Source organism: Alternaria ethzedia, assembly GCF_023757985.1.
Source record: "Alternaria ethzedia strain BMP 0044 chromosome Unknown scaffold_8, whole genome shotgun sequence".
Lineage (NCBI taxonomy): Eukaryota > Fungi > Ascomycota > Dothideomycetes > Pleosporales > Pleosporaceae > Alternaria > Alternaria ethzedia.
The window spans coordinates 57,836-81,950 of NW_026056201.1; the positions used below are offsets into that span (position 1 = coordinate 57,836).

General features: G+C 53.6%; 8 protein-coding genes across 8 annotated transcripts; 2 read left to right on the forward strand and 6 right to left on the reverse strand.

Annotated features, from left to right (window-relative positions):
- Positions 1-160: 160 nt before the first annotated feature.
- On the reverse strand, positions 161-3,527 carry J4E87_004237 (uncharacterized protein; the record flags this gene model as incomplete). Its single annotated transcript, XM_049375859.1, has 3 exons — positions 161-973; positions 1,030-3,268; positions 3,322-3,527. 3 exons carry the CDS (start codon positions 3,525-3,527, stop codon positions 161-163), a joined length of 3,258 nt encoding a protein of 1,085 aa, XP_049234068.1.
- A 1,348-nt stretch (positions 3,528-4,875) lies between these two features.
- J4E87_004238 (uncharacterized protein) lies at positions 4,876-5,227 on the reverse strand (the record flags this gene model as incomplete). The annotated part of the gene is made up of 2 exons (XM_049375860.1): positions 4,876-5,075; positions 5,125-5,227. 2 exons carry the CDS (start codon positions 5,225-5,227, stop codon positions 4,876-4,878), a joined length of 303 nt encoding a protein of 100 aa, XP_049234069.1.
- Positions 5,228-7,922: 2,695 nt separating this feature from the next.
- J4E87_004239 (uncharacterized protein) lies at positions 7,923-9,296 on the reverse strand (the record flags this gene model as incomplete). Its single annotated transcript, XM_049375861.1, has 1 exon — positions 7,923-9,296. One exon carries the CDS (start codon positions 9,294-9,296, stop codon positions 7,923-7,925), a length of 1,374 nt encoding a protein of 457 aa, XP_049234070.1.
- Positions 9,297-10,029: 733 nt separating this feature from the next.
- On the reverse strand, positions 10,030-14,512 carry J4E87_004240 (uncharacterized protein; the record flags this gene model as incomplete). The annotated part of the gene is made up of 2 exons (XM_049375862.1): positions 10,030-13,659; positions 13,718-14,512. 2 exons carry the CDS (start codon positions 14,510-14,512, stop codon positions 10,030-10,032), a joined length of 4,425 nt encoding a protein of 1,474 aa, XP_049234071.1.
- A 2,691-nt stretch (positions 14,513-17,203) lies between these two features.
- On the forward strand, positions 17,204-18,064 carry J4E87_004241 (uncharacterized protein; the record flags this gene model as incomplete). Its single annotated transcript, XM_049375863.1, has 1 exon — positions 17,204-18,064. The coding sequence occupies one exon, from the start codon at positions 17,204-17,206 to the stop codon at positions 18,062-18,064; it is 861 nt and encodes a 286-aa protein (XP_049234072.1).
- Positions 18,065-18,377: 313 nt separating this feature from the next.
- On the forward strand, positions 18,378-19,415 carry J4E87_004242 (uncharacterized protein; the record flags this gene model as incomplete). The annotated part of the gene is made up of 1 exon (XM_049375864.1): positions 18,378-19,415. One exon carries the CDS (start codon positions 18,378-18,380, stop codon positions 19,413-19,415), a length of 1,038 nt encoding a protein of 345 aa, XP_049234073.1.
- A 357-nt stretch (positions 19,416-19,772) lies between these two features.
- Positions 19,773-21,127, reverse strand: J4E87_004243 (uncharacterized protein; the record flags this gene model as incomplete). Its single annotated transcript, XM_049375865.1, has 2 exons — positions 19,773-20,390; positions 20,690-21,127. The coding sequence occupies 2 exons, from the start codon at positions 21,125-21,127 to the stop codon at positions 19,773-19,775; spliced, it is 1,056 nt and encodes a 351-aa protein (XP_049234074.1).
- A 339-nt stretch (positions 21,128-21,466) lies between these two features.
- Positions 21,467-22,608, reverse strand: J4E87_004244 (uncharacterized protein; the record flags this gene model as incomplete). Its single annotated transcript, XM_049375866.1, has 2 exons — positions 21,467-22,251; positions 22,302-22,608. The coding sequence occupies 2 exons, from the start codon at positions 22,606-22,608 to the stop codon at positions 21,467-21,469; spliced, it is 1,092 nt and encodes a 363-aa protein (XP_049234075.1).
- Positions 22,609-24,115: the final 1,507 nt, after the last annotated feature.

A 24,115-nucleotide genomic window follows, 5' to 3' on the forward strand; every position in this document is an offset into this window, starting at 1 on the left:
TCATCGTAAAGCTATGACAGCGTGTATGTGTCATTCAATCGTGAGTCATACTAATGAGGGACTATGGGTCAACCTAAGAAGACATGAGACCAACCTTCCCCTCCACTCAAGCATGTGACAATTTGTTCCATCCTCCTTCCATCAACAGAAAAACACATCTCTACTTCTCCCTAACAGCAACACCACCATTCAATCCAGCACGCGCCTCAGCATCCTCGCGAGAGATGACCCTGTGGGCTCCAGACCAGATACCAAGACTTCGCTTGATAGCCTTCCAGATCTCGATCGCGCTGATGTAGATGACGACGCAACCGAATGCGACGCCCCACTCCCAGGTAATAGCACCGTGCTTGAACACCTTCTCGTTGATGATAGGGAGGTAGACGATGGGGAACACGACGAGCAATCCGGCAATGACCGCGAAGAAGAGGAAGCGGTTGCGCCAGATGGTAGTGAAGACGGAAAGACCGGCTGGGGCCGAGGAAGGAGTGTTGGGGTACATGTTGAATAGCGAGCGAGCGAAGTGCTTGACCTCCCAGGCCGTGACAAGAAGGAGAAGCGTGATGGTGGCGTATGTGGTCGCGCGGGCACGGAACACAACCTCGCATGTATCGTTGTATCCTTCGTTGCAGCCGGAGCCGAGGTTGCCTCCGCCAGGACCGACGTAAGCGACAATGGCGAAGGAGAAGAGACATAGCGCTCCCATGAAGAAACCATAGATGAACTTGTCTGTGATCAACTCGGCTGTGAAGACACCCTTCTTGTTGTCGTGCGGTGGTCGGTACATGCTGTCTTCCTGTGACTCTTCGAGTCCGAGACCAATGGCGAGGAAGGAAGAGGTGATGAGGTTGACCCAGAGAATCTCGATGGGAGATAGCGGGAAGACGGAGTGGTTGTCTTGATCCTTGAAGGCGAGACCGATGAGAAGGAGGATGACTTGCGCGATGTTCGAGATGAGAAGATGCATGAGGAACTGTAGAACCAAATGTTAGTAAGTGATCTTGGTGGGGAAAGAGTGAGGCAGCATACCTTCTGGATGTTATCAAACAAGCGTCGGCCTTCTTCGACGGCCTTGACGATGGAAGCAAAGTTGTCGTCAGTGAGGACCATCTCGGCGGCATCTTTGGCGACGTCGCTTCCAGTGCCCATAGCCATACCGACGTTGGCTTGCTTGAGCGCGGGTGAATCGTTGACACCGTCTCCGGTCATGACGCAGAAGCGGCCCCTCCTGTGAAGAGCCTGCACCATCTTAACCTTGGTGGTTGGGCTACATCTGGCGATGACAAGGGGCAGCGTCTCCATGGCGTCGACTTCATCGTCGGACATTCTGTCAAAGTCTTTGGCGACCATGACGGCTGAGGCAGGAGTACGATCGTCGATGATGTCCACATCCTTGGCTATAGCTCGCGCAGTACCAGGATGATCACCAGTGAGCATGTGGACCGTGATACCAGCAATCTTGCACTCGCGGACGGCACCGGCGGTCTCCAGGCGAGGTGGATCGTAGATGGCAACAAGGCCGAGATAGTTGAGGTTGGCCTCAACGATATCACGTTCCGAGATGTCAGTGTCGGGCTGTAGCGTCTTGTGAGCAATGCACAAGACACGGAGACCTTGGTTGGCCATGCTCTCGGCAGCTTCCAAGATCTCGGCCCTTTCCTGATCCGAGACGTTGAGCGCCGACATCATGAATTCGGTTGCTCCCTTGGTGTAGACGTCCATGAGGCCAGAGTGATTGTCCTTGTAGACGACAGTCATCTTCTTGACCTTGGAATCGAAGGAGAATTCGGTGGCGAGATGGATGTTGAGTGAGGAAAGTAGACTTTCCTTACCCATGTTGAAACGAGAAGCGAGAACGTGCAATGCGACTTCGGTTGGCTCACCATGCGCCGTCCAGGTTCCGTTCGTTACATCTTGCATAAAGGCAGTGGGTGGTCGTGAGATGGTGTCGATAGTGGACGCGTCAGTGTCGCGATCATCAGCACTGTTGTATTGCTCATGAGCCGCAGCCTTCTTCTCACTGGGAGAGTCGACGCGGGATTCAGATGGCGGTATGACCTTGGAGTTGTTGCAAAGAGCAATGGTACGGAGGAAGCGAGTGACGACAGCGTCCGGCCTGTAATCGTTCAGACTGAGCTGTCGGTCGTCAAAAGCAACGTTTCCGCTGGTGGGGTTGTGAGGGTCTGTGATGGCATCGACGGTGAAAGTACCGGCGCCACGCATGAGGGCCGTCTTTGCGACCATGCGACCTTGGGTGAGAGTTCCAGTCTTGTCTGAGCAGATGTTCGTGACACCGCCGACAGCCTCAATGGCCGACTGGACTCTGGTAATGACGTTTGCTTTGGCCATTGCCTTACCGCCGACAGCGATCGTAATCGTCAAGACTGCGATGAGCGACTCAGGGATGACAGCTACGGCAACACAGATACCATAGATGAGTACTTCTCCACCAACCTGCCATTTACTTGCGGAAAAGACGATGATGGCGAGGACGATGGCGAGACCGAAGAGGAGAAGTGCGAACTTGCTCAGCGTGATCTGAAGAGGGGTTCCGACAAGACCAAGGATGGTCTTGCCGCCGTTTGTGAAACGCTTCCAAATTCGGACAAAGATGTTGCTAGATTGAGGACCGGCGTCCTTCTTCTGACGGAGCATAGTAGCAATCTTTCCGACTTCAGTGTTCATGCCAGTTGCGACTACAATACCATGGCAACGTCCAGATGTCACCTCACTTCCGGAGAAGGCAAGGTTGGTCTGGTCGCCAGTGGCAAGGTCTTCCTCGTCAAAAGTCTTCCATGGTGTCTTCTCAACAGGAGCGGACTCTCCTGTGAGGAATGCTTCATTGGTGTAGGCGTTGACACCATCGATGAGGCGAATGTCGGCGGGTACGATGCTACCAACGGAGAGCTGGACGATGTCGCCAGGAACCAGGTCCACGGCCTTGACTTTGATGTCCATTGTGCCCTGGCGTGTGACGGTAGCTTCGGGTGCGGTGAGTTTCTTGAGAGATTCGATAGTCTTCTCGGCTCGGTAGTCCTGCCAGAAACCAACAACGATGTTGAGGAGGATAACTGCGGTGATGACGCCGCCTTCGATGTAGTCGTCTATGCCAAAGCTAATGGCCATGACAATGATGAGGACGAAGGTGAGACTGTTCGAGATCTGCCTTAACAGAATTTTCCACATGGAAAGCCCTTCAGCTCCCTTAACCTTGTTAGGGCCATAGAGCTGGAGGCGAGATTGCGCTTCAGAGTGAGGGAGTCCATGGCTGTGATAGTTAGCAGGAGCACGAGAGTGGTGAGCACGAGCAGCGAGCCCTACTGGATGTCGACTCCCAGAGTCTGTGCAACTTCCTCGGAGGTGAGGGTGTGCGGAGCGTGGAGTGAGGGCGAAGTGTCGCCATCGATGGGGTTCGGCTGGAGTTGCCTTTGGTTTGGTGCAGTATGCGGATCCTTACTACCACATATAGGGGGTTCATCGACGTTAGGAGAGGTCTCCTCGACGGCAAGTAGCACAGTTTCACCCATTCAAGTATATGTGATAACACGGATAGTGTTGGTGGTAGAGAGCAAAGATACGCCTTTGCGGGGGAGTAGTTATAGGCAGCTTGTCCTACCAGGTTTAGGCGGGGTTAGCACGCTAGACGAACGACGTGGGTCATCCAAGCGTGGAGAGGCTTGGAACCTCTTGTCCACCACGCCACATGAATGGCTGCACATGTCTTTGTCGCAGCAAGTATTGCATTAGCAGGTACAAACATAGTGATCAGCTGATGCTCCGGACAAACATGTACCCACAACTTGGTTTCAAAGACCAGTAGTCAGCGAACGCAGTGAGGCTGGACTAACTCGAACGCTCATTGACCGAACGATAAGAATCTTGGCTGACGGGCCCAAGCAATCCGGCCTCCGCTCTCCGGTCCTAAGTCTCCTCTGTGTGGCTTTGAGGCACTGTGCCGCGATGCCGAGATGTCTCGGCTGTTGGCGTTGAGATCTATCGGAGTACTCTTCGGTACCAAATGTTTGCCCGTTGAAGTTGAGGCAACCAAACCCCGCGTTTTGCGCGATGTGTGTGGAGCCATGTTATGCTTTTGGACAGCAGGAGGATTCGTCTGGGAAATGGATTCCGGGGTCGAGATGCGATAGTAAGCAGCGCTGTCGCATATGACAGGTTGATATTTGCCACGTATGCCACTTCAGGCTTGGGCGGCAGTAGGTGTGGCGGCACCGCCAATGGTACGTCTCGCAAGCCAATACGCCTCGATAGAGACGCGTAGAGGCAATGCACTAGACCTGCAACGCATCGAGCAGTCGTCGCGCGGCCGAGTGAGCATTGTCGTGAGGGATTGGGCCGAGCAGTCTGGGGAGCGTACGTTTGGCTGGCGACACAGCGAGCGACCGGCAGTTTTCGGAATAAGATGATGGCGCGACAGGGCTCTTTTGGATATAAAAGACATCGCAGGACATGAGATGTCGTTGAAATTGAGTCTCCCTATCGATAGACAAGCTCAGTGCGTGGAGACCTGGACCTGGCGTGGCGGGTTGTGGTGGGGGTGGCAGTTGCGGCCTCTGCGCTCCTGCTCCCACAGCTCCCACATTTCTGGCATCCGACCTTACCGAGGCACTGTTTTTACAGTACAGCGTGTTCGCATCAACTGGTACGCTGCCGACTGGTTGAAGGCTTCCATGCGCAAACACTTATTATCACAAAGAGAGAGGCAGTCACAACGAGGTGATTGTCTTGATGGTAGAACAGAGAACGCTTTTGATTGTGCACTACGAAATATCTCAATGTGCGCCAAATACCCCATCCCAATGCCCATTACCCTATATATGCATCATAAAGTCATAAAACACCCTTCCGCGATTCACCAGCTCAAATCGCGCGTAACGACTCAGCTTCCGACATGCTCGAACTTGACGAGCGTCTCGGCGCGAGCTGGACATCCGCCTCGGCAAGCGCAGCCTGCATCGAGAAGCCAAAGGTGGCTGCGAGGTACTGCGCATAACGAATGCGGTAGGCCTGCGCAGGATCTTCCTTTGGCTTGAGAAGCTCCTTCTTCTGTGATGAGACACCTGGTGGAGAGATTAGATGGGAGGCTTTAGTATGGTTGATCAAATATACCCGATGCGGGATGGAGAACTATTGAAGGCGTCATGGTAGGCGACAAGGTGGGTGAAGATGAAGGTGACGAAGCAGCGGACGAGTTGAATGGAAGAGCAGGCATGATGTCTGGATTCTAATAGATGATAGATGATAGGTGGATAGTGTGGGTCGTGATGTAGGCGGAGCTGATTGGCTGCGGTAGGTAGTTCGAGGTTTGTATGAGGGTAGTTCTCTGGTGTCGATCCCGTCTTGTTGCGAAAGAGTTTAGATTGGAAACTCGAGATTGGTTGTAGAGTTGCTGTGGATGCGTTTGCTGCTTCGAGAGAAAGATGGGCAGCAGATGATGTCTTTATACGTGGTTGAGGGCTAGGATCGAGGCACCATTCAATCACGATCGCAAGGGCTTCGGAAGCTTCACCGCACAATCAGAAACAGAACGAATCGCGCCGTCACGATAAGTTCCACACAAGAGACACCGATGCATGCATCTCGATCAGCCCGAACCAATGCAACGTAATTGGGGCCAGATTGTTTCCTAGTACAGAAGCGTGATACATGCCGGTTAGCCATCCATGAATGCGCCATTTGTTTTCTGTTACCCCTGGACCATCTCGCTCCCGTAGCGCTTCCCCAGGTTTTTTCATTCGTGTTTGCCTGTTTGAGCGGTGTAATGTTTTGTTGAGCGCCAGGCTACTTTGAGCTCTATGCATGCAATACCTGTTATAGCACACATCACGATGCTCATAGCAAGTATCTAAACTGCGTTGTTCGACGGCACACAGGATGGATGTTGCGTGACGCAGATAGTTCGATACAACTGCATTTGAGTGGCACCACCTGACTGACTTAGCCAACATCGCTGCATTAACCCAGCTGCGGAGCACGTCGCCACACACCGGAAAGGCCAGTAATACGGTTTTTAGAGACGAGCAAATGACACAAAGCCAATATTCGCTTCTATTTCGCGCTCCAAGATGACGACGGCCCAGGTAGCCCTTGCTCATAGTGGGACGACCGTGCGTTGGGTTAAACTGTTTGATCAGCAGCTACGCCACGACTGAGCCATTTACCGGCCACATTTAGTCTTTTTCTCTTTGTCGCGCAGGGCCCAGCCAGCTCACTTTGCACCTGCATATCGCTGGTACGGTGTCAGACCTTTCCAGAGAACCACGTTGCTGGCGCACGTCTGCTGGGACGTCGTGGTGCTCTTTGACGACCCATGCCGCGTCGTCTGGCGCCATGCAAGGAAACGGGGAGACCTTTTTCTAGACTACCAGGATCTGCAACTAAACGTCCGCTTCTGAGGGCTGAACCGCAAGAAGCCGCAGCCAAGACTCTCCACCGTGGATGCGGAAACTCATTCGAATTCTCTGCCATGCATTTTGCTGCATGCGCAGTCTGACCCACGTCACACCGGCCCACAGCATAAGACGTCGAAAGCAACTCTTGCGATGGCTCTCCATCATCCACAATGCTGCAAACATATGCATAGTTTGGCATGATGGCATTTCAGCAGACCAAGGGGGTCTAGAAGCCTCATTTTACGTACGAGAAAACCGGTGTAGGCCGCCGAAACGTCACGATGTCAAAACGCCGCATTGTTCCAAACGTGTTCTATGCAGGCGCCGCATCACCAGGCCTCGACGATCGATGAGGGGCAGCGCCATAAGCGGGACCGTACTGCGGGGCCGATGCTTTCAATCGGATGGCTCGGCTGAAAGCCGTCATTTGTCTCCAGTCGTCAGGCACACAGCTGTGACCGCGGCAACTTCACCTTCCTGTTTATTTTGACCCAAGACTTGGCAGAACGTCCTTCGTGGACGGGATTTCAGACTTTCCTGCACCGTGTCAGCATCCGGAAAGTGCTTTCCGAGGTTGCATGCACCTCGCTATCAAGCACACAGCCACGCTCCCATGCACGATATTGCCTCAACCCAACGCTAGGCTCATACTGTCAGCACGCGCTTTTGAACATGTCCATGTCGCTGCAGGTGCGCCATTTCCTCAAACAACACCAACACCATTATTCCCGCTGTGGATCTGTCGATCCGGTCCAGTCAACTCTAAAGCAACGTCAATCACCGGGCAGCGCACAGCATGATCAATCACGAAATGCGACACAAGAAAAACGTCAAGTACAGCCATGTTTTTCTGCTCACCGCTACCATGTAAGTTTATCTCGCGGTCGATCAATAGGGCGCGCCCTGCAGGGTGCATGAGCCGATGCCACCAGGGTCGGACGCAGTTGTACCTGATACACCCACCCACAACCAACATAAATCGATATGGAATATCGTCTAGTGTGGTTTCACGAATTGCGCGAATATTGCGACAGATACCGTGATGGGTATGTCGCAAAGCTTATTCCGACCGCCCTGCGTACCACGATTTGAATGAACCAATGTTTGCAAAAAGAGATGTGCACTTGGATTCAACTTTGGATCGCCTAATGTATTTTGAGACGTTGACCAGAATTTTGACTCTAGATATCGGGCCTACACCCATTCCATATCAAGCTCGCGTATAGTGTGGAACTCATCCGCGAATACCAGCCCTATGCCACGCTCTGATGTGTTCGGTCCGCACACACACAAAAAACAAAAGAAAGAAAAGCGAACCAAGACGCTCAACGGCATCGTATCTACCGTTAACCATTAGAGTCCTCTGGGCTTCGCGCTCGAGCCTGAATTTCTTACGCGAGTAGTTTTAGGCGTGGTTATTGGGTGATAAGCCAGAAACCATAGTTTGCCTGAGCTGTTCGTCTGAAGTAGTCGTCTTTTGAACTAACTGTAGTAGTTCACCATGGAGACCACGCTCTACCAAAGCTGCCGTTCGTCCATATATCCAAGCTGTTGACCACGGCCACCGAAGTTGGTCTCGGGTTCACGTGGCTCAGGTGGCCACCTGTCCTGGTTCATCATTGGTGGACCACCTTGCATGCCACCGTCGTCGTCTTGCTCGTTACCCCGTCCTCTACCAACATCGCCCATGCCGTGTACCCTGGCTCCACCGCGCATCGCGTTGCGGAGACCTGGGGGCGCGGCGTGAGGACTAGGTCCAGGAGCAGCACGAGGTGTTGGGGGTGGACGAGGTGCTGCCATGTAGCTTGGAGGGCCGGGAGGAGCTGGTGAAGCAGCTGCGCTGGCATAACTGGGTGGTGCTGGACGAGGTGCTGGACGAGGTGTCGGACGAGGTGTCGGACGGGGCGCCTGTGGAGGCATCTGAGGAGCACCACGACCAAAACCAGGAGGAGCATGAGGAGGCCCACCACCACCATATCCAGCAGGTCTCGGCGACATCCCACCGCCGTACCCAGGAGGAGGCCCACCCCCATACCCAGGCGGACCACCCCGTCCCAACTGCTGAAACTGTTCACTATCCTGCCAAATCCCATCCTCGGCCAGAAACTCCGCCCTACAAATCGGACACTTCTTCGCATCATCCGGGCGATTCACCAACATCTCTTTCAGACACTCCCTCCCAATAAGATGATTACACCCGGGTATATTCTTGATCTGAACACACAAATGCGACGCGCTGGGCGGCTCCAGACAAATCGGACATTCTGCATTTGGGGGTGTGATGGGTCCGCCTAGTGGTTGTGTTTGCTCGGCCAGGAAGTCGGCGATGAGCTCGGAGGTTTCGCTGTTGAGTCCGTTGGAAGGGGGCATAGGTGCTGGCTCGACTTCCATTCTGAAGGAGGGGTCTCGGGGTCCGGTGTTGGGACCGCTGCGCCCGTTCGGTGCGCCGTTGGCGCCGTTGCTGCGGAAGGGGTTGGGGCCGCTCCAGAAAGAAGAGGAGAAAGCGCCTGGTCCGGTGTTTCGGCCGCCTAGAAGACTTCCTGGCGATGGGCGTCCTTGTGGTGGTGGACCTTGTCCCATGCCCATTCCTCCACGGGCGGAGTTGCTGAATGGGCCGCCTGGACCGTAACCTTCTTCGTGTCTGTTGCCGTCGGAGTCATGGTATGAGGAGTAGGAGTGTGCCTGGCCGCCTGTCATGGGACTGCCCATTCCGCCACCGTACATGGGACCTGGGCTCCGCATACCACCCATCATGGGAGGCGAGTTGTCGTAATTATTATACGGGTTCGGTTGGGGATGGCTCGGTCGGCCTCCACCGCCACCTGTACGACCACCGCCAGGGCGGAAAGGGTTTGAGCCCCCAAAAATGCCACCTTGGAAAGCTGGCATGATAGGTGTAGTTTGGTGTTGTTTGGAAGTGTTAGTGAGGTGGAGTCTGGCTTCTCGGGTTGTGGTGAGGGTCCGCTGACTGTCCTAGATGGTGATTTGTAGTAAGAAGGACTGGTAGGTTATTGTAGTTGGATAACTGTTGAAACGTGATAGTACAGTGTATGTGGTGAAGATACGCTCGCCGGTGACTGGAGCGGCGAAGTCTGTGAAAGTAAATGTTGCAGACAACTTCAAAGTATCTTGTTGAGAATTCGTCGGTCAGAGTTGAGGTTGAGATCACTCTCTCGTCTAGCATATTGTGACTGGAAAAGCGGAAGAGCCCTGGAAGGACATATACGTCGTAGCTCAACGCTGTAGTCAGCCAGACGAAGACGGTGAAGAGGGCAGTATCTTCTACGCGTGACCTTTTCTCGGTCCAGACCTGGTGACTGAAAGGTGGTCGGAACAGTGATGAGCTCCGGTGTCGTCGGCGCGAGGTCATGAACACAAGAGCATGCGCATAGTGTAGGAACAGTGGATTGTATGCAATGTAGATATTTTCATGGTAAGGCATGTCGGGAGAGAAAGTACAGTATCCTGGTAGTCTTAGCCGTCATACGCCGTCCCCAAGATGGCCTTTCTGTCCATGTCGCCCACACCACCAACGAGATGACATGCCCACCAAGTCTGAACGCATTCAACAAGAGCAGGTCAAAATCCAGAGCCCATCAACCTCAAGAATTCCCAAGGCACCTTAGCTGTTCCTCAAGTTGGCAAGGCGCCCGCCAGTGAAAGTGGGACTAGCTGCTCTACTCCTGGTCTTGGGCTGCGGTGTTGCACTCGTTCCTCTGGTGCCTACACCAGGCCTACCTCCCATACTCTTGAGACGAGCTATCTCATCGTCTTTTGTCATTAATGTACGCTTCGTAATGCTCAGCTCCATTTCCAACCTCTTGATACGTTGCTGTTGATCATCATAGACTCTTTCAATATGCATGCTCTTCCGCTTAGTGGCGTCACCTGAAGCCGCCTTGGAAAGTGTGATGTGCTGGGCCTCGAGTTCTTCAACGCGGGCGGTGGCGGTAGAGGCCGTGGACCGGGCATCCTGTAAGCTTTCTCTCATGTAATCCAACGTCTGCTCTGCTGCCGCAGCCTTCTTCACTGCCTGCTCCGTCTTTTCGTTCGCTTCGTCGAGCTGGTTGCGAAGCTTGGCGATCTCTTGAAGTCGTGCATCGTCTCCAAGGAGGGCCGTCTCCCGCTGTTCCTTGAGCTTCTCCTTCACCTCACGCATTTCTGTTGTACGCGTCGTGAGGCGTTCGGTGAGAGTAGCGTTGTTCCTGGTCAACGTCTCGACTTTGTCCTCGGCGTCTTGTAGTCTTCTCTTTACACGGCGATGCTCGCTTGCCAGATCCTCATGCACTGTTTGTTGCCTATCCCACATATCCTTGTGCTCACCAAAGTCTCTTTGACCTGCTCTACGAGCTTCTCGCTCTTCCCGAAGCCCTTCTTTCGCATGGGCTAGCTGTGTTCGCAGATCAGAATCGTAAGCTGCAGTGCCAGGCATGGAATCGCTAATGTGGGTGACCTCGTGCTCCTTATCCACCACAGAAGCAGGCAGTGTCTGCGGTTGGGGAGTGAACCGCATACGCTTTGCAGGGTCGAGCTCTTCGTCATCCAGAGGGCGTTTGCTACGTTCAGGTATAGGGGCGTCCGTTGAGGTCTGTTGCGTCTGTTGCGTCTGTTGCGTCTGTTGCGTCTGATACTCTATAACGTCCTTGACACTACCAATGGAAGACAGCGGCCAATCAGCACCTTCCATCCTGTTCTTGATCCAGTAGGAGACTAACTCAGCGCACTCGACGTCTCGTGGTGTGCGTTCATCGATGGCTTTTCCAACATCAGGATGAACATGCGCCAGGCTTGCTAGGATAGTATGCATGTGATCGATGGGATCCAGGCTGGACGTTATGTACCGTTCAATATGGCCGACAGTCCTCGGAATGACTAGATGAAGCACAGGTACCACATCGCAATTAGGTGATTTGGCCCAATTCTTTTTGCGAATTTGTGCTGCGTCTTGCACACCGTCGAGACAGATGATCAGGTCAGGAACATGTATGATGGGCGATGCATCGCTTGGGATGATGGTGACCAACAAGTTACCTACCACCTCTTTCAGGTTTGCCTTCCGATCTTTACCAGGCATAGTGTAGTTGATGTACGTTGTCTTACAGAACGTCTCAAGGATGCGGAAGAGTGTCTCGTTGTCGCTCTCTGTGACCAATACAACGTGTTTCTGCGGCTCGCAATGTCGCAGATCATTGAACAGCGCTGACAGAAATCTGAATTTGGTGGAGTTTTCCAAGCCAAATCTAGCTGCGTGCTCTGCTTGCGTTGCCGAAGCCTCACCATCTAAAGCGTTCGATTCAGCCTCAGCGAATACCAAGTCCATGTGCGTCTCGATAGCGCGTAGCTGGGATAGGACGTTTTTGACCTCCTCGACTGAGTTGAGACTGTGACGATCTTTCAGGAACGGCTCTAACAGATCCCTCTTCGCGGTGATGTACTGGGCGTACGTATCTCTTTGTCGACCCGAGATATACAAGGGCACGATGAACTCCTGGTCTACCAGCTGCAGATCATCATTGAAGAGGCTCTCGCTATCTTCATCGTCTGCGTCGCTGACCTCCATCTCGTCAGATGTGGGAGATCTTGGTACCGGTACGATAGGCTCTGATGGCTTTATTGCTTCAGCGATAGTAGGCTCTGGATGATTCCTTGGTGGTGAAGTCATAACCTTATCTAGTGCGGGAGCTTCTGGCTGCACGTTGCTGGGAGCATAGGCGATATTCCGGAGCGACGTCGGCGCTTGCGCAAGAGGGGAGCGGTCTGGCACAGCGGAAGGCGATCGAGTGCCTTCTGCCGGCTCTTGCGTCTCACGTAGCCTGCTCACTGGCGTAGGCGTAGCTGCGGGCGCATTTTCCACTAATGAGGGCGTCATCGAAGACCTGGGACGCCTTCTGGGAGTACGGCGAGACTCTGCTATGCGCTTATCGATGGCTTCTTGCATCTGCCGCCTAATGATGTCTCCGGTACCCTCGCCCGCCATGATTGAGAGAGATGAGGTAGGAACAGGCGTACAAGGCCGTGATGGAAGTCGAGATGCTTGCGTTTGCAGCGAGTAGCTGGGTGGGTACGGAACCGGCGAGGTCTCGTGATTCCGCGATCTTGAAGGGCGTTCTGGCGATTCCTGCGATGAGTCGTGACGAGACTCAGGGCTAGCCTGATGCGCCACCTCTTCTTCGATAGTATCTCGTATGCTCTCAGATGTATCTTCTTGTGTGCTCAGATCTGCCTCAAGAGGTACTACTTGCGCGTTCTGTACGCGCTCCGGGCTGGATGACGCGTGCAGCAGTTGATCACGCAGAGACAGCTCTTCTTGAAGCTGGCCCGACGGTGAGACGCTGTAAGCAGCTTCGGGTTCGAGAAGTTCCACTAGCGTGTCGTTGTGATCTTGGTGATGGGGTGCAGTGGATGCTTGGACTGATGGGTGAGGTGGGTCGAGCGCTGGCGCCGGATTGGATTCGCTTGGCACACTTACCCCAGCAAGTACTCGTCCTGGGAGGGCCGGTGTCGCGCAAGCTTGTGGGAGCTGTTCTGAGGACTTGATACAAGATACGGATTCTGAAGGCTGAGATGGACGATACGGGTATTGCGACTGAAAAGGAAACTGTTCGTTGTCTTCCAATGCCGAATGCTCAATCAGACTTGGTTGACTGTCGCAAACGCTGATCTGCTGCAAAGCTTGATGTTGCGACGGCTCGTTACCACCGTCGGAGACTTGTGTATGGCTAGCTACGTTGGGCCTTTCGGTGTGATGAGATTGGCTGTTCTCGACTAGTGTAGATGGTTTACTGAGTGAGGTCGGGGCTTCGTTTGTGTCAACAGCCTCAGTCGAAGCATTCCTTGTAATGTCCGTAGCCGCTGATTCCAAACGAGGGTATTCGCCCAGTGTACCGGCCTCTTTGCTTGGGGTAGTCTCGCGTGCGCTTTGTGCTGAGTGAGTCTGCGAAGCGGCGTGATCAGCCTGGGGTGCCCCAAGCTCGTTGGTTCCGACTGTTTGATGCTCGTCTTGTGCAACACCCTGATCGTTTTCGCTATATTGAATCTGCAGACTATCGTCCGGTTCTGGGCTCGACTCGTGTTCCACCTGTGAGGAAATATGTATGAACTCGAGTGTGTTCGGAGCACCTCGCGACTCTGCCTCACGCCTCTGCCGCTGGCTCTGCGAGTCCGCTACGGTGGTATCGGGTATCGTCTCGGGTATCGATCGTGCGGGCGACAACGCGTGTTGTGCTGCTTCTTCAATGAGTTCAAGTAGGCCCTGCAAACACTGGTTAGTACACACACCGATGTCTGGACATGAAACAGGTTGAACATACGGAATCTTCAGCAAGATCTTCCTCCACTTGCGATTCGTTCGTATCAGTGCTCTGCTGGCTGACGTCTTCGGTGCGTTGGGTCGTGGGTACGAAGCTTCCTTCACCGCTGGAGCTCTGCGAGTCGGGGACTATGTCTGACAGATGAGGTCGTGGGCGTGCTGCGAACAGCTGCGAGCTGTCGAGATTGGTGTCCTGGGTAGGCTCTGGGGTCGGAGCTGGCTGGGACGATGGTGTCTGCGAGAAGCGCACGTAGTCGTTCCTCTCGAGACTGGAACCCCGTCGAGCAATCTGGATGCGAGGCGAAGCACGAGCTGCCGACACTGCGGCACTTGGCAGTCCCTCCGAGTCGGCTCGATCGTCGAGAGGTGTCGAAGGCGTAGAGGATGCGGTGCTGGGCTCCGGGCTGCTGTCAATCACACGGGGATTGCGGATGCGCCTCGATGCTTGTGCCTCCTGTGATTGCTCAGGGTGTCCGTTGTCGCTTCCTGGATATTGCTGATGGACTTCTGCCAAGATGCGCGCCTTCTCCTGTGCCCAGTGGGCGACGAGTAAGTCGTTGGCGTTCTCCTCTGGCTCCCAAGTCGGTTCCCACGTCTTTCCAGTCTTGGGGTCAATCCCTTGCCATTGGATGTAGTATTTGCGTACACCACGGACAACTCGTTCGTCGAGAATGCTCTCTGCTGCCCACAAAGTGTCGCTCTGGCTTCCCGGTTCGCTTTGGCTTGAATCGACGTATCGTGAGCGTTTGTTTGTGTTGGACCTCGTCGAGTTGCGCTTCCTCTTGGGTCGCGCCATTACGCGCAACGTCCGTTGGAGATGGTGTTTGAGTACGTTGTCTCCATTGTGGGTAGAAGAGGTGAGAGTACTAGTGCCTAGGGCCGTGGGCGGGTGAGTGGTGACTGTTGGGTGGTGAACGGTGATGGGTGCGGGACTATCCGCGAATGACGAGAGCCCGCGGTGGACGCGTCGCGGGCGCGTCCCTGACTGCAGTGCCGCGGCATCACTGATTTCAAGCCGCCATATCCATTTGGGGGTCCCAGATACTTGTGCCATTAATACAAGCTTAAACAAGAGATATCTTTTGCATTATACAATCTTCATGCGATCTATTCGGAGCATGCTACGGGTTGCGCCAATGTCATTCACTCGCGTCAACACATAAAAACGAAAGACCAAGTATACAAGGAGTAGATTAGGCAAGCTATAATCAAGCCACCCAGATAAGGGCTCTAAACTCTTTCGTAAGAATATACATGCTTCCTCCAAGGAATGCCGGCATGTGTTGGATATCCTACAGTTTTGCGCATGAATCCTGAACGCATGTCTGCATGCGCCATCTGGTCGCAAGCGTTCACACCTCATCTCAGTATCGCCCGCCTCGTCCGTTACCCCTCCAGCCTCCCCTGTTGCCGTTGTTGCCACCGCGCTGCCCAGCTCCATAACCGCGTCCGCCTTGGTATCCGCCACGGTTTTGACCATACTGGCCATTGTTGCCGGGACCGAAGTTGGTACCATACTGGTTGCCGCCCTGATTTCCGAATTGGTTGCCGCCCCGGTTTCCACCCTGGCCTCCGTGATGGTTACCAAATTGGTTGCCACCCTGGTTGCCTTGTTGCGGACCGTTCGGTGGCATGTTCATGTTGGGAGGAGGAGGTTGCCACATGCCGTTGAAGTTGGGGGGCGGGGGAGGGGGAACGAAGCCACCACGTCCTTGGAACTGCGGTGGTGGAGGGGGAGGAACACCGAATGGCGGCATTGGCATCGGGAACTGGCCTTGGAACTGGCCTGACATGTGCGGTGGTGGAAACGGCGGCGCGTTGAAAGGCGGCTGATGCAGCATGGGCGGGACCTGGTGCTGATGGTTGTTGGGGCTGGACTGGGTGTTCCTGTTTGCACCACTCCACTGCGAGCCAGGCTGAGATCCTTCTCTGTCGTATGCCCTTGATGACGGTCGCGCCTCGACAAAACCCCTGCCCTCAGACTCTCGGCGCGAAGGTCCATGTGGTGAGACCCTGCGGCGACCCATGGATCCGTCGGGCGACATTCGACGGCGTGCGTCGTCATACTGATAACCCCCAGGGCTACGGCGACTGCGACTGCGACTGCGGCTACGATTGTATCCCCTTCTTCGCTCCCTATAGGGTGGGCCCGACTCTGTCGACGAGGAGGTAGAGGGTCGACTATCGTGGCCAACGCGACGCGCGACAGACAAGACCGGGGGGTCCTCCATGTCCTCCATGCGTTCTATGTCCTCTCGCGCGATCTTGATGGTCTCCGGGACGGTGAACTTCTGTATGTCTTGACAAAACTTTGGCGACCACCCGTAGCCGTTTGCCACTGTAGCTGTCTCGCCAGTCTCCTTGTCTTGCTTAACCAGCTGGCCCATAGGATCCAACGAAAGCCTATACTTGGTTGTTTCCCCGGTCGGATTATCGCCCGTTGGCAGGTACTTTAGGTCGATGTTTTCGAAGAAGTTGTCGAGGAGAGTGCGAACGTGCGAACTGACAGGTTTCTTGTCAAACTTCCGTATCTTAATCTGAGATTCGTGGATCGGGCGGTTCGGGTTTCGGATTATAGGCTCGAGCATGTACGATGCGGGGAGATCGTGCCATCTGGCGTTTCGGTCGCCGTGGTATTCTGGGAGGACGTAGTTGCGCTTGCGACCCTGTGCTACGGACAAGGCCTCGTCTGCCTTGTGTCGACAAGTTTTCAGACCCTCTGAGCTCAAGAGCTTGTTAACAGCCCAGTAGTTGACAATGGCTTTCAGCTTCACCTCTAGCTGCGATCCCTTCTCGGTGATACACGCCGCTGCGAGTTCGATCAAGTCAGGGACAAAATCTTGACACGCGTTGCCAAGAATACTCTGCTTCGTCGTGTCGCGACGATGGAACTTGTCAGCATGGAGGGCATCGTTGACGATCAGCAAGAGATCCATCCGGTTGCGCGCTGCTTTCTTCGCTAGCGCTGGAGTGCTCTGATCTACTACGACAGACTTTGAGACAGCGATGAGATACGCGCCGAGGGTGGTGATCCGAGCCTTGGAGGGAGCTACGTGCTTCACAATCCATTCTGTGCATTTCTACGAGCGGCGAATTAGTCTGCTCCTGGTGACATGCGATCAATGGTTTTATAGCTAGATACCTGGATATTGATGGGCGAGTTCTGCTGAAGAACGGCATCAACGTGGTGGAAGAGCTGCGAGCTAATTTCGACTGCAATGGGCGCTGAACGATCTTCGGCATCTGTGTCCTTCATTGCCTGCTTGAACTTCACCTGCGCAATCGTTAGACCTGACTTGCGCTTAGCATCATCATTTGGCGCCATGTTTGGCGACGTGAGGTTGCGACAACGAGTTCGTGGTGGGGAAGGAGGTCGGCATGGGTGTCGCGAGGGTGTTGATGTTTCCAAGCTTGCGAACGCGAACGACGCTAAGCTAGCGCGCCTTCCGCATCGTTCACCCCGCCATCGGCCAAGGCAATCACAAATATGTCCGCCAACGACGCCATCCAAGATGAGGTCACCTCGCTCAACGCCATCTTCGACGAAGGTACCCTGTCAGCCTTGGATGAAGATCAACGACTATACAGTCTACGTCTGCCGTCGCTGCCATCGATAACTCTGCGTATAGAATTTCCGGCAGACTATCCGGATGCACCGCCATCCGTGCTAGGCACTCAGAGTGTGGGACAAGATGTTCCCAAGGGTATGGGCAGCCAGGCTGTCGATGTAGTGAGAGAAGTTCTGGCAAGAATCTACCAGCCCGGCGAGGCATGTATCTACGATCTGCTCGAAGAGGCAAGAGAGGCTTTGGAGCAAGCGGAAGAGCAAGGAGACATCCAACTACACGATCAACACCAGGACGAGCATTTAGAAGAAGACAAAACTTTCCCTATACAGTCCGACCCGGCCATCGACCTTGGATCGGAGCCACCTTGGATCGTAGCACCTGCCTTCACCGAGAAAAAGTCGATATTCTTAGCCCGCGCAGCACCTGTATCGTCACCAGCACAGGCTAGACAGTACGTTGCGCATCTCCTAGCGACAGACAAGAAGGCTGCTCGCGCAACTCATAACATGACTGCCTGGCGGATCAAAGGCCCCAACGATACAAGCTACCAAGACTGCGACGATGATGGTGAGACTGCTGCAGGATCGCGCATGCTGCACTTAATGCAGTTGATGGATGTTTGGAACGTCATGGTGGTTGTCACAAGATGGTATGGTGGTATACATCTAGGTCCTGACCGCTTTCGCATCATCAACACTACGGCTAGGGAGGCATTAGTCTTGGGTGGCTTCGCAAAAGAAGGCAAAGACAGCGATTCAAAGAAGAAGGGGAAGAAGTAGAAGAGACACATTGCATGCTCGCTGTGAGACATCTATCTAGTCTTCACAAGGTCATCCGTTCATCTTCATCTTCCCGGTGCACTGGCATGCTCCCACAGCTTTCACTTAACCCACAGCTGACCTATTACATAACGCTTCCAGAATTCACTCGCATTAGATCATCTCTCATTCACTCGACCGCACAGACCGTCGCCTATTTAAGTCGCGCCTGTTTCATATTGCGCACTCACCACATCACTGCGCGTTTCTCCCAATCACAACCAATCAATCACTGAACCTCACAGAACGAAACCTTCGACACATACTATAGAGAATGAGTTACTCCGGCCCTGGAAATAATAGGTCGAACTCCGGCAGTCGTGCGGGTCAGCATTTCGGCACACGAGGACAGCGTCTCGGTGGTGGTGGTGGCGGCCATCCACATCAAACTCGCAGCCAGGCTACAGCGTATGTTCCCCAACGCTCTCGTCAGCCCCCTCACATCGTGTTCATCGAGGAGGAAGATGACGATGACGATGAGTACGAAACTGACATCAGAGACTCCAGTCCCCACGGGTTCCACGATGCTATGCACCATCTAGCCGACACTATGGCGGATCTGGACAGTATGCTCGGCGACGGGCGACAAGGCCACAGCATGCGAGAATCTTTCGGCCCTGGTTTTCCCTTCAACGATGCGGGCGGTATTCCGGGGTTCGACGCCCTTCATATCGGTATGGATGCTGCGTTCGATAGTGCATTTGAGGGAGCCTTCAGCCATCCCATCTTCTCTGGAAACGACGTCGCTCATGAGCCTAGAGCTAATAGACCTGGAAGCAGTTTCGGCGCGAACTTTCCATTTGGACCTGCCAGTAACACTCCTATCCATGTTGGAGGCTTCGGACGAGGCGAAGACCTGCCTTTCCATACCCACCCCACCCCACCACGTCGATCTGGGTACGTTCCAGTCCCTACACGAGGCGGTTTCCCAGTCGAGTTTGAGCCTCATCCCCTCCCAGCAGACTACCAACCCACTGAAAGCAGCGAGCAGCGTATCAACAACTTCGTCGCACGCAATACCGAGCCCCTCACCGCCGCCAATACGACTAGCACGACAAACACAGATTGCCCAGTCTGCATGGAGAATGCTGCGGCTCATCCATGTGTGAAGATCAAGGGCATCCAAGGCTGCGAACACATGATTGGACGAGACTGTCTCAAAGAATTCCTGAAACAGCGGCCGGATGACGAAAAGACATGCCCTCTTTGCCGAGCTGTCTGGCTTGCAGAGAACGGCGTTTGGCAAGATTCGGATCAGTGGAGTGAGCGTATTGCTCAGGCGAACCTAGGTCATCGTTTCGCGAGGTGGTGAAGATGATTACGGGTTGCAACAAGAGGTACCTGGAAGACGAGGAATCGAAGGCTGGCGAGGTCTGTGGGAATGGCTATGTGCGTGGTGGACATGAGGCGGAGCCCTGGATTAAGATGAAGGAAGGCTGCTTTGGTGGTTGGATAGAGTGATTAGCTAGTAATCTCGCAGATGAAGAAGGGGAATGAGAATGAGCACGTGTATGGCACGTCACAAGGATGCACGCAAGCAATTATATATCAGATTGATGAAACTTCAAAACAATATTGATAAAGAGTGGATATCGAACACACTGAAGGTTACATCGCTGCGAGGTCTTTTACTCTGCGAATCCTACCTTGACCTAGTCTGTAGATCTGTTCAGTTTCCATCCTGTAAGAGATGGTCCCATTTTTCCGGGCAGCACGGATCGGTAGCGAGCAACTGCTTAGTTATTTTCCGAAGCTCAGCCTGGATCTCTGCGTCGAAGTAATTCCAGTTCGGAGGCACCGTGAAGTGACCCTTAGCCGTGTGGTCGCTTCCTCTCGTACTAGTGATTCTGCCATATTGAGGGGGCCGGTCGTCTCGTTTAAGCATGGTGAGTTGCATGGATGTTTGGTCGTTCAGTAGCTTTTCGAGGTACTGCATCTGATCCCTGTAATCGTCTTGCCTGTGACCGCCGCCTGGTACAAAGTGGGTTCGCGAATGACAGATGTATGTATGTTGTAGGGCGCAGGATGCGAGTACATCATATCTGAACTGAAGGTAGGACACTGTGCTCGAACTGCAGGATACACCCATGGAGAATTGCGCGTCGTCAAGTAGCGAGTCTGGGGCTGTAGCAGGGGTGATTTCGGTGGTATCAAGCTTGATTACCCATGAGAGATTGTCGCCAGCGGTCCGCGCGGAAGCGAACTCCGGGTGTGACTCCGACGCCTCTCCATAGGGGTTGACCACCCACTCGCCAGTCTTGACGATAAATCCTTCTTCGAAGTCGCACTTTATCGCGGCAATCGCGGGTGAAGATTCTGCTTGTGACATTGGTATCATTAGGTACGACGTTCGCTTGCGGATGCTCGTGGTGGGAAACAGGTAATAGGCCTTATTCCAAGAAATGAAGCATGCTCGAGAAGAGGTCATACAGCATTTGAGGAACACGTCGATGGGTGAATGAACACAGTGCCGAAGAGTGATGAAAACTTGGCTACGGTCATTGGGCGACGTTTTCGTGAAGAGAGAAGACTTCCAGTAGTTAGTGACATCTATTTGGATAACGATGCATAGTAACGCAGACTTACCCTTGAAGCACCAAACGTAACGCGGTCATGAGAGAAGTCTTTGTCTCGAACATACCCGTTCTTTTCGAGATAGCTAATGAGAGCATCTGCCTTCTCCCCAGCTTGCGTAAAGAGCTCAAGTTCGTTCTTGACCTGCAGACGACGGAAGAACTTTCCGGCGAATTTGCTTCCGATCAGAGTCTCGGTCTGGGCCTGTACAGAGCGGAACTTTTGAGTATTCTTGAAGAATGGCTGCAGGCTTGTGTTGATGTTCCACTGGGTCTTCTTCATGTTCGCGTACAGATCCGATGTCTTTCTGCAGGCTAACTGAACATTGCGTATATCATCAATACCCAGGTAAGATGTGACGAGTGAGTGCGTTGTGTAGCGCGACTCTCGATTGATGACAAGATCCATGAGGTCTGACACTGGATTCGGGGGTGGGCGCGGCAGAGACATGGATTGGACTGTTGGAGGCGAGATTTCTCCGAGTTCTTCCACGCGCGCTTTAGCAGGCTCGTTCGAGGGTTGATTGAGTTGAGCCATCGTGGTCGATAATAAGTGTGGAATGCGGTTGGGTAGATCGATGCAGCCTTGAGAGAAGAGAAACGAATGATATAAGTACTCAAGGCGTAGAAACCGATTAGGTGAAAGCCGGGATAGATAAAAGGAGGCAGTATACCACGCGGGCCCGTCTTAGTGAAATAGACTCTGAGCTGGATTACGGTGCCTTAAGCTGAGGCATCGAGTGCGTGTAAGAAGAGTGGGTTCTTCTCTGCAAGAGAGTTCTCAGCCCATTCACTGAAGTGCTCGATTCGCAACTGGCACTTGAAACCTCTTTCTCCCCTTCCACGACCAATCCACAGCAGCGCCTAATATGATCGCCCCTAGAATCGGTCCCGCATAATTCATGTTGAACCTGTCCACAGGGAGGATAGTGGGCAGTGGCATCCAAACAAAGGTGAAGACAATGTAGCACAAAGCTCCAACGTTGATGTATGCGCCAGCTGCGCCCAGCTTGAATGGACCCCATGGAATTGGTAGAGGCCTCGCGCTTATCGTCCGACGCCAGAAAAGGAACAAGATGGGCAGAAAGTACGATAGGTACAAGCCCATTGCCGGAAGGGAGATAAGAGCGTTGAACGCCGTACTCGATGCAATGTTGATAAGAGCCAGGATACAAACGCAGAGGCCGCTGAGACACAATGCGTTGACCGGTACCCTCAGCTCAGGGTGGACCTTAGCAAAGGTATGCGAGAACGGCAATCCCTCGTCCTTGGAGAACGCCCAAATAAGACGAGAAACCGAGGCGAATATGTTGAAGAACGATACGAAGATTATGTAGACCAGCATGAACATGAACAAATTTGTGGCTGCTTTAGATCCCGTGGCCTGATAGTAGACTTCGATAATTGGTAGAGGCGAAGCGGAAGCGCGATCCACGTCTCCAATCGTGAAGAGAACGGTGATCATGTAGATAAGTTGCATGAGACCGTTCATTCCGACAGAGAAGATGATGGAGCGCGGAACCCGGGTATGTGCTTGCTTGACTTCGTCGGACATGTGGATTACGCTATCGAAACCTGAACTCATCAGTATAGCTGCGGCAAGCCAGGAATCTATCAGAACTTACCGGCCAGCGGGTATACAGCAGTGATCAGCCCTATACCCCAGGCCACCGTAGGGTTTCTCCAACCACTGATGTCGTGGGTCAAGGTCTGAAACACATATTCCGTGGAACTCTTTTCTGCCATTACAGCCAAGGTAACGATACCCGCAAAGAAGAACGCGACATGGCATATTGCCCCCACTGTCTCGAGGACGTTGATAATTCTAGGAAGCCAAAGGTTGCCGATGAACGGAATTATCGTCGAAGCGCACATGATGAGTGTTGTGTGCCACCGCTGAACCACGTACCCTGGGTTATTGAAGGAGGCCATAGCGGCGACGATATTCGATATTAGCGCTGCATTCGAAGTGCAGCAACAGATCCAAGCGAAGACGGTGATCCAGCCTTGCATCAAACCGAAGAAGCGATTATATATTGGCGCGAAGGCGGCAGACCACCGGTATTGAGCACCAACTGTAGGGTCCATGGAAGAAATTTCGGCAAGCGATAAGGCTACGAGAATGGTTCCCGCCCATGCGAATACGCTACCGTAGACGATGGACGCTGGCCCGCCATTGCTCAGTGCGAACTGAAAAGTAAGCGCGGATGCTTCCCAGGAACATTGCATGAGGAAGGAAAAGTTCACAGAAGAGGAGGCGTTGATGTATCGCTGCAAGCCATTAGTGAAAGCCCATGTTTGAGCTGTGGTCTTACATCTAGTGCCCCTCCTCCAAGATCCTGCGTGCCATTGGTCCCCTGCTTCTCGATTGCTTGTTGCACAGCATTCTTCTCAGCGCTGATAATATCGCATCTCACGTCAATCGGTCTTATTCCTGTCGCATTTGTCATTTCTGTCATCGGTAATCAGGTGTTTCGTAATCCAGGGAGTTACCTTCAGAAGATGGGGCCTATGTTCTTATCAGTACCACCAGCCTTGCAAGATCAGTAACCCAAATGTCGAGCTGCATACATGACCGATGAGAGTACGTTGTACAACGTGAAAGCATGCCTGTTTATTCGGCCGTCTTTTGTGGCGGGCCTACGAGTGGCGTCCACTGCCAGCAGCATGCATGTCATCATGCACAGAGAGCTATGCAGTAGAAGCTGCTGAAGTGCTCGATTAACCAATCTGAAGCTGAAAACAGTATGCCACGGCGCATTGCGTTCAGAATCTCATTTCGTGATGGGTCTACTACCCCCATCACGGCCGCCGGCCCGGGCCTGCTGGGGTAACACGCAGCCATGAACGTCCACCGTGAAGTTGCGGTCTTGAGGACGAGATCAGAAGATGGAGCGCAGCACCCCAATGAAGATGCAGCACTTCAAGAAGAGCGGATCTCCTTGCATGATGGCGGCTGTGGTGGAACCCGGTAGCGACAGCGAATGACGTCATCGCTAGACTCGGGCGGCTCGATAATGGGCGATGGAGAAGCGAGGTTCCCAAAGGCCTTGCGGTACGCCATACAATGCGATACAGAACACAGCCAGTGCCCGAATGGGAGAAGATCAAGGTGGTGTAGATGGTGCAAATTGCAACGTGATTGAGCCGCCCCTTCTTTGAGCGCTTGAGCTAGCGTTTTAGCGTGACCGGCCCCCCGAAGCCTTCAGCCTTCGCAGTTACAGCCCACACGCTCCGCCATCCACATTATCATCAAACGACACGCATCCGCCATGCATCAAACCACCGAGGCACCACGGCTGACTACCCTACTGTCTCGAACCTGATCGAGCTCGGAAGCCCCTCCAGACCCCGACAGCTCATGCAATTGAATCTCCGCACTGGCCAGTTGTGCAGTCTCGCTGCCACCCTTCTCATATCGATAAATCTCTTTTGATGG